Source organism: Suillus fuscotomentosus (genome assembly GCF_016647785.1).
Source record: "Suillus fuscotomentosus strain FC203 chromosome Unknown F5891scaffold_57, whole genome shotgun sequence".
Classification (NCBI taxonomy): Eukaryota; Fungi; Basidiomycota; class Agaricomycetes; order Boletales; family Suillaceae; genus Suillus; species Suillus fuscotomentosus.
This window is the reverse complement of record NW_024539569.1, coordinates 1-11,474: the sequence shown is the minus strand read 5'-3', so window position 1 is coordinate 11,474 and position 11,474 is coordinate 1. Positions and strand designations below refer to the sequence as shown.

Genomic DNA, 11,474 nt, shown 5'->3' with positions numbered 1-11,474 from the left:
CCTCAAAGTCTGGGGACATGTCTGGGTGTGTTTTGGCGGCAAGTTCCGGGTTGACATCATCACTCCTGCCATGATCTACGTCAGCCACTGTGACACTGATTCCATCAGCTACCCACGTCAGTGGTTAGCCACCCCTGCCATCTACATCAACCACCCCCCCATCAGCAATTCAACCACCCCTGTGTCACGCATCAGTAAGTGCAATCAACGATGAGTCCGGTTGATGACATTCGCAGGATGGCACCTGAAATATTTGGCAGCTGTGGAGCTGCAGTCGATCAAATGTTGTTTGTGGTCACGACGGGCAATGTGAAATGGCGGGAGAGGGGGTGAGGCTGATGGTGGGATGGCGGGGGCTGACGCTAGACTATGACATAATTCGGCAGGCAGACAAACTAATTTAACATTGTTCATCCTTTGATAGACTTCCCAGCACTTTCCGAACCACTGCTAGCAGATCTGTCCCCAGATTTTGACACGGAGTCTGTGACTTGTCTGTATAGACCTCACGCAGACTGGCCAAATCCCGCACTTTCTGAGGCAAGCAAGGTCAAATTCGGCAACGCCGAATCCTAGTAAGCATTGCCATGCCAGTAAAAATTTCTGACACATCGAAGATAACAAAAAACCTATATAAAGTTTGGCTGCGAATTTTTGCATAGTATCAAGGATGCGGAAGCATAAATCTCAAAAGTACGATCCTGATGAACAAAACAATAGAGAAGACAAACCGAAAGGACTGTCGAGACTTCTGAGAAGACTTGTATCAGAAATTTCGGAATCAGCGTACCTAATATGGTCAAGCGCTGGTGACAATACAATAAATGGCAACAGACGACGACTTGCACAGAGTAAGCACTTCACTACTATAGGAACATTCTGATCAGAAACACTTGTAGAAGCCTCGAAAGTACGAGAGCACGGTCATCCGGTTTTGTATAGGAACAATACTTACTCACACATTGCAGTGAATCGCCTTATGGCACCTCTGGAAGCTTTAAATGATGACCGTGCAGAGAGCTAATGCATTGTTCCTTTTGCTTCTGCCCGCGGTAAGCTCTGTTGCTGTATCGTTTAGTATTCCTTAACTGACTTTGTTGTTATCCAGCCATTGAATCAAACATGAGTCATGTATCGAGAACTACTCATCAACCCCAGTGCTACAGCAGTCAGCTCAAGCCTTTTTATCACCATGGAGCAACATTGCGATATACTAGCTCATCTAGCGGAAAATGCAGGCACCTCATTGTGCAGTCCGTGAATCCCAGCCTGAAAAGTGATTGCCACGAGCGCGAAATTCAATCAAACATGCCATCATCCACTAAGCTTGCTAGTTGGCTGACTAGGATAATGCTCAGCCCATCCAGCAAAACATTTTTCTGGTTATTCATCTGGCCTCTTTATATCATTACACTATTTCTTCCATCCAGACACCCTGCAACTATGGGCTGCACGCTCACCAAGGGAATACTCTCTACGAGCACGAGCAGGTGAAGATGATGGACATGTCCGACGTGTCACCCATGCCCTCTATCCCCGCATCCTTGTTGTATTTGATGAAGACACACAAGGTTGGACAAGAGTCAATGATGAGGCAGTAGTGAGGCACAAACCATATGTCGCTGTCACCTACTGCTACCCCGATGTGATAAATTCCGGAGGTACAGAGGCACTCATAGAGCGGGTACGGCATGCTACCTTAGATCAAGGATTCGATGCGTACTGGCTAGATCTCGAGTGCTTGCTTGAGGGTCCCATAGGAAAGGCCCAAGACCTGTATCGCATGTCAGACGTCTACCGACTCGCATCCTTCACACTCATCATACTCACCAACAAGAGCGCTTGGCTTTCTTGGGGCAACCGCGTTTGGACTCTGCCGGAAGCTCTCCTTAGTCGCGAGCTGCGATACATGGCTGGAAATGAAACAGTCACCCCCATTAATCTCATCCAAATCGCTTCCTTAGCTTACCGCCACCACGATAAAGAATCCCAGATTATCAACTCTTATGCCCTTGGGAAGGATCCGGTCGAGAGGTTGGCACGCAATCTCCAACTCAAAGAAGCAATATGGCGTCGAGAAAGCTTTTCCTCTCAGATTACGAGTCAGCGCAGAGATTCTCAGGGGAGATATCACGCAGAAAAGGTCTATGCGCTCATGGGATTTTTCGAGCATCACATTCTCCCGGATCCTGAGGAGACAGAGCTACAAGCGCTTGCGCGTTTGTTTATGGCAAATGACAACGACCACATTGCTGATCGCATGATCTCAATGTTTCCCACAGATCGAAGAGGTGTGAATCAATGGTACACCAACGAAGACGAATATGGTGCCAAGCTTTGGGACATCGAGCCCACTGTACAGGTCATTGGCATTACATCCAATGGTTCTCTTGTGTTGGATGGCTGCCGGGCAGCAACGATTAGGTGGAAGAATTTCCCATCCGTAGCATATGCTACGAGGCGCTCTATCCGACTTCATCTTTTACTTGCAGTGCCATATCTGGCCTTGTTCTTCATTGTAGCGAGTTGCTACATGATTATCATCGGAAATCAATGGTTTAGCGATGATAAATACGATGTTCTACGTATAGCCGGCTACGTCACGCTTGCCTTCGCACTTATTCTGCTAATATGTGCACCCGTCCTCACAAGTTACGCACACTCTGGACGCATCGTCCTTGCTCGTCCATGGCTGATCGGAGTCAAAGGAGTCATTTCTGCGCAGGAAGCCTCCGACCACCTGTATGGGCGTCAGATTTGGAGTTCTTGTCGCACCCTTTACTCTCCTTCCGGTTCACTTTTGGCGAAATGGACAGAAAGTGATTCCAAGTTCCGCGAAGGCCACATTTCACAGTACGAAGCAGCCCTCACAGCCCCACCATTCGACCCTATTGAAGGTCACATGTTCACCCTCGTTGACACTGTCTCAAGCACGATTTACTATTTCCGTGCGCATAGGCCGCCCACAGTCTGTCTTTTTACTGGATCAGAGGGCGGACAAGGGAGGTTTGTCTTGGCCAGTGAAGAATGCAGCAGTAGCGAGCTGCGACGTGAGACGGTGCTTCGTATGCCGACTTTCATCTCTTCTTACATGCACCTTTGTGATTGGGTGGCTCTGGGTGGTAGACCTTAAGCCTGAGCTGGTACAAGCAATGTCTGGCTTCACTTATATTTTTCCTCTGCTTTTATCAACATCCTCGTTTCTATGGCGCGTCTCTCTTCTCCTTTTCCGAGTCTTGGTCTTTTCATTTTTACAAGGACACCTCCGGTCGGCTTTTCGACAATATACTGTGTTTAAGATTGCTTTTGGACTGTAGATTAGTATGTATTTGTCCGTGCTAGCTGCAAATTCTTATATATCACCCTTGAAAACGCTATGGCTCCGCATGCACTGGGCGAGAACATTTAAATAGCGTGGTTTACCGTTGCCCAGACGTATCAGGTTGTTTTTGGAATTTTCAATTTTAGTGTGAGATACTTTTACGCTGTTTTACCGTCACGTGACGTCCGGATTCGGCCGGATTTCTGGAACCCTTCTGCTTTTGGGCGGGCAAGTCTTTGCATGCCACTTTGCATTCTTTCTAACCAAACATTAGTTTAGATCTACTATTAAGTCATCTGTCGTTCCAAGGATGCAGGTCAATAATAGTGAAGACAAGAACTTCGAGGACAGATATTATACATGCCATAAAGGCATTTATAACAAGCGAGAGGGTCACAAGGAGTCTGATAGGTAAGAGTCTCAGTCTCTGGAAACAGAACTCTTTATTAATGAAACGTGTACCTGATAGGTAAGACTACGTTGTGTCAGCATATGTTTACGATAAGGTATGGTATAGGTACTCACGTCTCAGTCTCTGGAAACAGAACTGAGATGCTCGTCTGCACAGGTGCTAGACTTTATACATATTAGAATGAAACTTGATACATGTGCAGCTTCAGGCCTGATGTCAGCTCTCCCTTGTGCCTGCCCTTTCTCCCCTTGTGCTTGCACTCTCTATTTGACATCTCATGCCTCGCCATCAGCTCTCTTGGTCTTCTTCAACTTGGACGATTTGGACAACAACAAGCCATTCAACAAATCCTAGCGGGTGAAACCAAGATAAAGACTGTTGTAAGTCTTTCCTGCTGTACTGTACTGCAAACAGGCCTTCGACAGCATGTTTTTCAGCTCCAAAGGATGATCATAAAGTGAGACAGACAGCACGAGAGTAGTGTTGAGAGGCACGTCAGACACATCAGATTAGGTGCAAGCACATCGTTTCTCAGACATTTGCTCATCATTGGCCGAACATCATGTCAAAAGGTCTCAGATTAATTTGCATTCATTCCTGCTCTACCCGCACATAAAAACAGTCTCTCATAGAATTAGGCATCTCAGTCTTCCTCCCGGATACTGAGATGTAAGTGCTATTACCTTCATATAACATACCAGCTACTAACAAAGACTTAGTACATATTTGTTCTAGGTACTTATAGCACCTGGAGTCTTCCTCCCAGATACTGAGATTACATATTTGTTCTAGCTCTCATCTCAGCCGTGTGACCCCATCTAAGAAACCTACAAGTAGAGATAGGTGTTTAAGTGTGTCAGCTCTTGGGCCAGGTGAAATTGATGTGTGTATGGTTGTGACAGGCCTGTGACACTGTAACAAATTCTAAACAACTTTGGATTTTAGTTAATGATCAACATATGAGTGTCTGCCTACATGTGTACAGGCTCTATAGTGCTGTATTCACTTCTCACCAAATTTGTGGTGCTTGTCAAGTTATCCTCTGTCCACACTACTAGTATGCATCTTTCCTGTAGCATCTGCCTCACACTGACAATAACTAGTGCTGCTGTGGTCCAGTCCTGAACCATGGTTCGAACCGGACTTTTTGGTCTGGTTCTCCTGTGGTTTGGTCCATGGTCCAGGTGTCAGCCAGAACTGGACCATAATATGGTTCTTGGTTCTGGCATTGGGCGAACAGTTCAACTTTGGTTCGGACCGGTCCCGAACTGTTCCGAACTGCGAACCAAAAGAAGCTTGCCACATTGTTGAAGCGTGCTTTGACACTTCCTTTGATGATCCACTTCAGCCTCAGGGATTCTCAAGCTTCAAGATTTACTTGTTTCTATCAAATGCAGAGGCCCATTGACAAGGTAAGTCATGATATGCACTGTTCAAACAGACGAATCAGACCACACATCTCATTGTGCAACTCCTCCTGCAAGCCCATCATCCCACTCCCACGAAATCACTGCCTCCACCCCTAAAATCAATGCGCCAACAAAGACAAAGGCAACCAAAACCACTGAGTTTGAGGTGTTAGGTGAGTGACTTCATCTTCAAGTATCTTGTGCCCATTTTCTCATGCTTGCTCTCTCATATCTGTCCTCTTGTGCCTGTTCTCTTGTGCTAACTCTCTCCCACCTGTTCTCTCATGCCACGCCCCATCTTTCATGCCCTCCTACTTCTTGATATTGAGACCATTGACCGTGGCACCACAACAAGTCCTACCTATGTTTTTTTTTGCTCATTGTAAATAAATTTGGTTCAGTTCATGTTCGAACCTGAAAATGACTGGACCTGACCATTCTGAACCATTCACCAAGGTCCAGTTCGAGGTTCATCAAGTCTGGTAGAACCAAACCTAGGTCCAGTTCTTGGTTCTTGCTCGACCCTCTGTGAACCAGACCGAACCAGACCACGGCAGCACTAACAATCACAACCTGCATTCAGTCTTCCTGAGTTGATAGAGGAAGCCTCATCCATCCACACACACACACACACACACACTGATCCGTAGCACAACCATTTAAGACTCACAGACATTTCACCACCCCCACACACACACATGCACACAAACTAGCTTCAAAGTTCTGTCTCTTAGCACTAGCACTGTCCTCCTCATAGATTTGTTTGTTTGTCATGGATTCACATGCAGCTGGCGGGACTCGACAAGATAATTTGATTTGTTTGGCAAATCGTTCGTCGAAAGGAACTCGAAACGTAGATTGCATTGGCCGGCAATGAGAAAGAATGCAAAGCGGCACACAAAGACTTGCCCGCCCCCAAAAGCAGAAGGGTTCCAGAAATCTGGCCGAATCCGGACGTCACATGACGGTAAAACAGCGTAAAAGTATCTCACACTAAAATTGAAAATTCCAAAAACAACCTGATACGTCTGGGCAACGGTAGTGGTTGATGCTGCCCCCTATCCGTTCGTGTCTATCGCACTTTAAGTGGCTATATTTGAGCTATGTTATCGTATTGTTCAGTATCGCTTTCGGATACTGCAAACTGCAATTATTGACTCTTCATGTAAGGAATGACCCTCACAAGCCTGGCACTTGAATAGGTCCGTTGCAAGGAAGGCATGGATAGCGATGGACTTACGGCCTACATAATATGTACACCTCCACGATGATGATCATTCGCAGAATGTTTTGCGTTAGGGTTCCACCTGTCAATCACCAGCACTGGTCAAGATTCGGAGAGCATTTCAGGATTGGTTTTGGTCCTTCGCCCCGAATTCGCGCCTTGAATAAATTAGCATCGTGAAAATGTACTATTGCACAATCTATATAATCAGATGTTTTCATTAAGTTTGAAATTAACCAGAGATTAAGTATGATTGGTCGAGCATTCTACAATATCGTTAAAGAACAACCTGAAAGGAGCAGAGAGTAACAGGATCGTCGTAATATCACGAAACACCTGAGAAGGGATACATGGCACCAGTTTGATCTCAGCTTGAACACTTCCTCCCGATAAGTCCAACTATTCAGATGCGAATCAGTCTTCTTCCGGAACTTCGTGAATACTGGACAATGAAGATCGGCGATGTGGAATCATGAGACTCGCGCTACTCCTACGATGGCAGTGGATGCGCTTGGGGGGATGGGGTATGGAGCTTGACAGTGGGTGGATAATGTTTGACAGGTGCGAGGTGGAGACTGAGGAAATAGACAAGTCACTGGATAAGGACGACATGGAGGATGACGGAGATGAACTATAAATGATGTATGGTTCTTCCTCTTCCTCGCTCGATGATAGAGAGAGGGACGATGCAGAAGCAGTCAAGCGGGTGATATCGCCATTCTCTGGCATCGGTGATGATGCTGCAAGCCTACCAGAACAACCAAAGGTCATCTGAAAATCGCGTTAGTGACATAATTTGCAATGATGATAACCAATCACATTCTGTCGTGCACCAATCGCTCGAATCCACTCAGCAACGTGACGCGCCCACTCTTTCTTTTTTGAAAACTCGACCCGGTCCTTCCTCTGCTGCGCGGTTTCGATGAATTGTTGCTGCCTCCCGCGCACATCATACGGAGGGGAATAAACAAGGGCCGTGACTGAATGTGATGAAGCAACTAGGAGGCCGCTAACAGACTGTGCTGCATCGTGTAATGAGGACATGGTAGAAACCTAGAGTGGGGGTCTAGATAGTGACGGTAATCTGACAGGAGCAGCAAGCTGTGTATGAGGGTTACCTCTGATTATATATGACGGCATGAGTTGTGATCCAGAATGTTTTTCAGGGTACGCAGCCCACCAAACACCTCAAACATCCCATAACGTGTTTTGCTTCCCTCGACTTCTATGAGCGCTCCGCGGTGAGCAGCCAGTATAGCATTTGATGGCTTACCCATGTTGTGCAATAATCGTCAATGCAGTATTCCGCTCGAACGGGGAGCTCGGAAACCACTTGTCAAATGACGGAAGAATGTGCACCGGGTGGACCCTTCCGTGGAATTTCGTCGGGCATGTTATTCTTCCGTGCATATCTGGTCTCACCTTTCAACTTGTTCCCATCAACTGCAGAGATTATGGAGAGCATAGCTTACACGAATGGGTTCCTGAATTCCCGAGCCAGTTAGGCGGTAGTTAGACCGGCAAGTCATCGTCAAGTGCGCAGCATTTACCATTGATCAGTGTATGACTTTCTGACAGTCCATCAAAATACTTCCCACACTACTTCAAGTTTGTGAGGTACTACATGTATAAGACGTGAAGACGAGGCTGAGAAGACTCCTTTCGAGGAGCACCAGTTCTAGACGCCATGAAATTTTGAGTGAGCTAGTAAGGACGAAATTTGCATAACAAGCTTACTGTCGGTGACGTCAGTAACGGCGGTACTCCGTGTGGAAATCTGCGGTCCTTTCATTTGTCGGCTAGTTGAATATACTTTTGAGTTACGTAAGCGCAAGTGATTGAACATTCATGTCAGCGACCTTCAAACCTTCTTTTTGACTTCTATCTCCATTTTTCTGATATGTCTCTCGACAATGACACATCCACCACATCCACCTTTTTAGATAATTGTGCCTTCTGAATTCAAAGCGATCTTCTCACCATGATGAGCGACACTGGGCCGGAGTCTAAGACGACCAACGAGTCAAAGCGTTGTGCAAAGGACGTCCGTTGGGCCGCACGGGGTCAAGACATGTGCTATATTGGACGCAATGATGGAGGGTGCAGAGGGAGCTGGTTTGTTAAGCGGTATACGCTACGCAGCGGCTGTCCCGATACCGTTAGGTAGGAAGTTCAGACCAGCGGCGTTGCGGTGAGACAGAAAGTATTCGCTGTACCTGCGTGGTCGTGTTGGTGCCTTTCGCTGCCCATAATGCGCTGATGACTCTTGTGTTGCATTGCGAGTATTCTACGTTACTTATCAATCACTTAGTTTGCGTGATTAGGTGGATGGTTCATGCTGCCGACCTGGTGTTATATGTGTGATGTGCTCGCGCCGCGGTGCGCGGTGACAAGTTCACACCGTGAATCAGTTGCGTGTTGAAGCCAATGCTGAACTGCCTTTGAGCTTGGGTCTGTTGCAGTTGACCGACCCTTTCATTGCAACCAAGTATCGTTCAGTCCTTGTCAACTGAATTCATTCATGAGTGCAGGCCCTCGACCGGTTCGACGGACTTACGCTGGACAAAACAGGTATCACTAGTAGCGGCGATCAAGTCCTGACGGATTCCGTCGTAGAGATTTCCTGCACAATCTAGGCAGATTTCGAGTAAAGCCTGAGGGTCATCCATGTTTACTGTTTCAGAGGTGAGAATGGGTCAGTTTGATGAGAGTTGGAGTCTGAGGAGAGAAAGATTGGTTATTGCGACGAAGTACCGAATGAACTATCATCGCGGAAGAGGTGAAGCGCCACATTTGTTGCTTGCTCAAAGACATGAATCTATTTCATCCATTCGTCCCTTGCTACATAATACACCAAAAAAAAGAAAATAGCACAAGAGCAAGAGCAAGCATTCAACTGCTAGCTTGGTGGAAGCCGCAGTCACAACTGGCATTGACTTTTTGGAAGCAGCAACAGCAGCAGCCTCCGCTTTGGCAACCATAATTTCAGCATTGGCTGCTGCTTTGAGGGATGCTTTATGCATGGCAGTCACCTGGGCGTGCAGAGTCTTGAGTTCTTGCGTGTGCAGTTTTGAGAGTTCTTCGGTGGTCGGAGTGGCGGGCATCAGGAAACCGGCGAGAAGAAGGTTTTTATAGATATAAATGGCAAATTCAGATCACATGTTTACTGAGTTATACCTAAAGATAAAGCAAAAAATAATCACAGCATGATGGCATCGAAGGATAAGAATTTGCAAGAGAAAAATAATCCTGACGAAGATATACATCTCTCGCAATTGTGACATATGATAGATAAACTGTTGCAGGAAGTCCAGCTGCTCTCCAGAATAGTGGTCATCCTTTGCCTCAAATGAACTTCATGATGGCCGTTGGCAATGCCAACCAAGCAGCAATCATGCACTACAAAATACATGTAATGATGATACCAAATGATTGTCAGTCATAGTTGTGATATGTCTAAGATAATGTATTGCCAAACACGAGCAGTATGGTTACCTACTGTCTAAGCTGAACTTTGTGATGGATGTTTACATTGACAACGAATCAGTAATCATGAGTTGCAAAATCAACGGAATACTGATATCAATTGGTCGTGCTTCAAGCAGTATGGTTACCTACTGTCTAAGTTGGACTTTGTGATGGATGCTTACACTGACAACGAATCAGTAATCATGAGTTACAAAATCAACGGAATACTGATATCAATTGGTCGTGCTTCAAGCAGTATGGGTACCTACTGTCTAAGCTGGACTTTGTGATGGATGCTTACATTGACAACGAATCAGTAATCATGAGTTACAAAATCAACGGAATACTGATATCAATTGGTCGTGCTTCAAGCGGTATGGTTACCTACTGTCTAAGCTGGAATTTGTGATGGATGCTTACATTGACAACAAATCAATAATCATAAGTTACAAAATCAACGGAATACTGATATCAATTGGTCGTGCTTCATAGTTTTGCCAGTGACTTATATGTCCAAGATAATATATTGCCAAACACAAGCAGTGTGGTTACCTGCTGTCTAAGCTGGACTTTGCGATGGATGTTTAGTCGTGCCTCATAGTTTTGCCAGTGACTTGTCTAGCGCAACTTGAATGCCTTAGCAAATAAAAGCAGAACAGTCATTCACATAGTAAAGTTACAAACAAATCTACAGAGTATCCATCAAATATGTCACATTCAAGCTCTGGTATTGACCGAGGCTCGGATCATAAACGCTACGATTGCAGAGGTTGTGGTGGGCGTATAGTGCATGAGTCAAACTATCTACTGGACGGAAGCAAGAATAATGACCGCACTGCATGAAATGGATGGCAAGCGTTGCAAATGAGGTATCAGTCGGATTCAAGAGACTGACTGCAGACAGGAGTGACGGAACACTGGGAGAGTGTGGCAAAAATTATGAAGTGCGCTACAGACGCGGGTAAGCGAACGAGAAAGGGATTCAAACATGAAAGATACGTGCCAATCATCACTCTAAGTAGAAGTAGCTACCCAGATTGCGGGTATCAAAAGTGGTATTGTCACTGTTCTGGTCTGTAAACAAAACAGGTCATAAGATACGACAATTTCAGGAGAGTACGAGCGACGTTTACTAGGTCGAAGGTGACGTCGATCCCCTTGTCATCGTAGTCCAAACCAGTAAGCGAATCCTCTCCTTCTGTATGACAAGGGACCTGGCACAGCACTCGTTGAGCAGGACAGTGAAGTGTTTGGTATTGAGCTGGAGCGTAGCAAAGACTGTCGAGTGAGCTCAATGAAGGTTTGCGTAGGAGAGACGCACATTTCAACACCATCGAGGGCATGATCATAGCGGAGAACAGTAGAAATAGTCCTGTACTTCGCGCCCGAGTCTAGGAGTCTGTCTCTCCCTAATAGAACGCGTTGGAAAACCGGTCCAGCCCTGTGCATGGACTTCGGTCATGCCCAAGCGAAATAGAGGTGGTGGTGGACCTACCCGCTTGAAAAACCGAGCTGCAGGCGAAGAGTTTAGCAGCACTGATAGCAGCACCTTAGTCGTGGGTTAGATAGGCAAACTAACAGAACCAAAGAACTTCCTTACCCTTTGTCCACTTGAACCGAGCAAGATGCCAGCAAGGA

General features: G+C 46.1%; 4 protein-coding genes across 4 annotated transcripts; 2 read left to right on the top strand and 2 right to left on the bottom strand.

Moving 5' to 3' along the window:
- Positions 1 to 1,308: 1,308 nt before the first annotated feature.
- F5891DRAFT_1247608 (uncharacterized protein) lies at positions 1,309 to 3,133 on the top strand (the record flags this gene model as incomplete). The annotated part of the gene is made up of 2 exons (XM_041369840.1): positions 1,309 to 1,333; positions 1,368 to 3,133. 2 exons carry the CDS (start codon positions 1,309 to 1,311, stop codon positions 3,131 to 3,133), a joined length of 1,791 nt encoding a protein of 596 aa, XP_041221789.1.
- Positions 3,134 to 3,928: 795 nt separating this feature from the next.
- F5891DRAFT_983575 (uncharacterized protein) lies at positions 3,929 to 5,324 on the top strand (the record flags this gene model as incomplete). Its single annotated transcript, XM_041377338.1, has 7 exons — positions 3,929 to 4,114; positions 4,357 to 4,403; positions 4,527 to 4,585; positions 4,720 to 4,791; positions 4,838 to 4,984; positions 5,083 to 5,146; positions 5,219 to 5,324. The coding sequence occupies 7 exons, from the start codon at positions 3,929 to 3,931 to the stop codon at positions 5,322 to 5,324; spliced, it is 681 nt and encodes a 226-aa protein (XP_041221788.1).
- Positions 5,325 to 6,544: 1,220 nt separating this feature from the next.
- On the bottom strand, positions 6,545 to 7,522 carry F5891DRAFT_603910 (uncharacterized protein). The gene is made up of 2 exons (XM_041372435.1): positions 7,188 to 7,522; positions 6,545 to 7,139 (listed from the first exon to the last, which is right to left on the bottom strand). The coding sequence occupies exons 1-2, from the start codon at positions 7,410 to 7,412 to the stop codon at positions 6,783 to 6,785; spliced, it is 582 nt and encodes a 193-aa protein (XP_041221787.1). The 5' UTR covers positions 7,413 to 7,522; the 3' UTR covers positions 6,545 to 6,782.
- A 1,341-nt stretch (positions 7,523 to 8,863) lies between these two features.
- F5891DRAFT_1193221 (uncharacterized protein) lies at positions 8,864 to 9,472 on the bottom strand (the record flags this gene model as incomplete). The annotated part of the gene is made up of 3 exons (XM_041367701.1): positions 8,864 to 8,877; positions 8,926 to 9,042; positions 9,223 to 9,472. The coding sequence occupies 3 exons, from the start codon at positions 9,470 to 9,472 to the stop codon at positions 8,864 to 8,866; spliced, it is 381 nt and encodes a 126-aa protein (XP_041221786.1).
- Between the last annotated feature and the right edge of the window lie 2,002 nt (positions 9,473 to 11,474).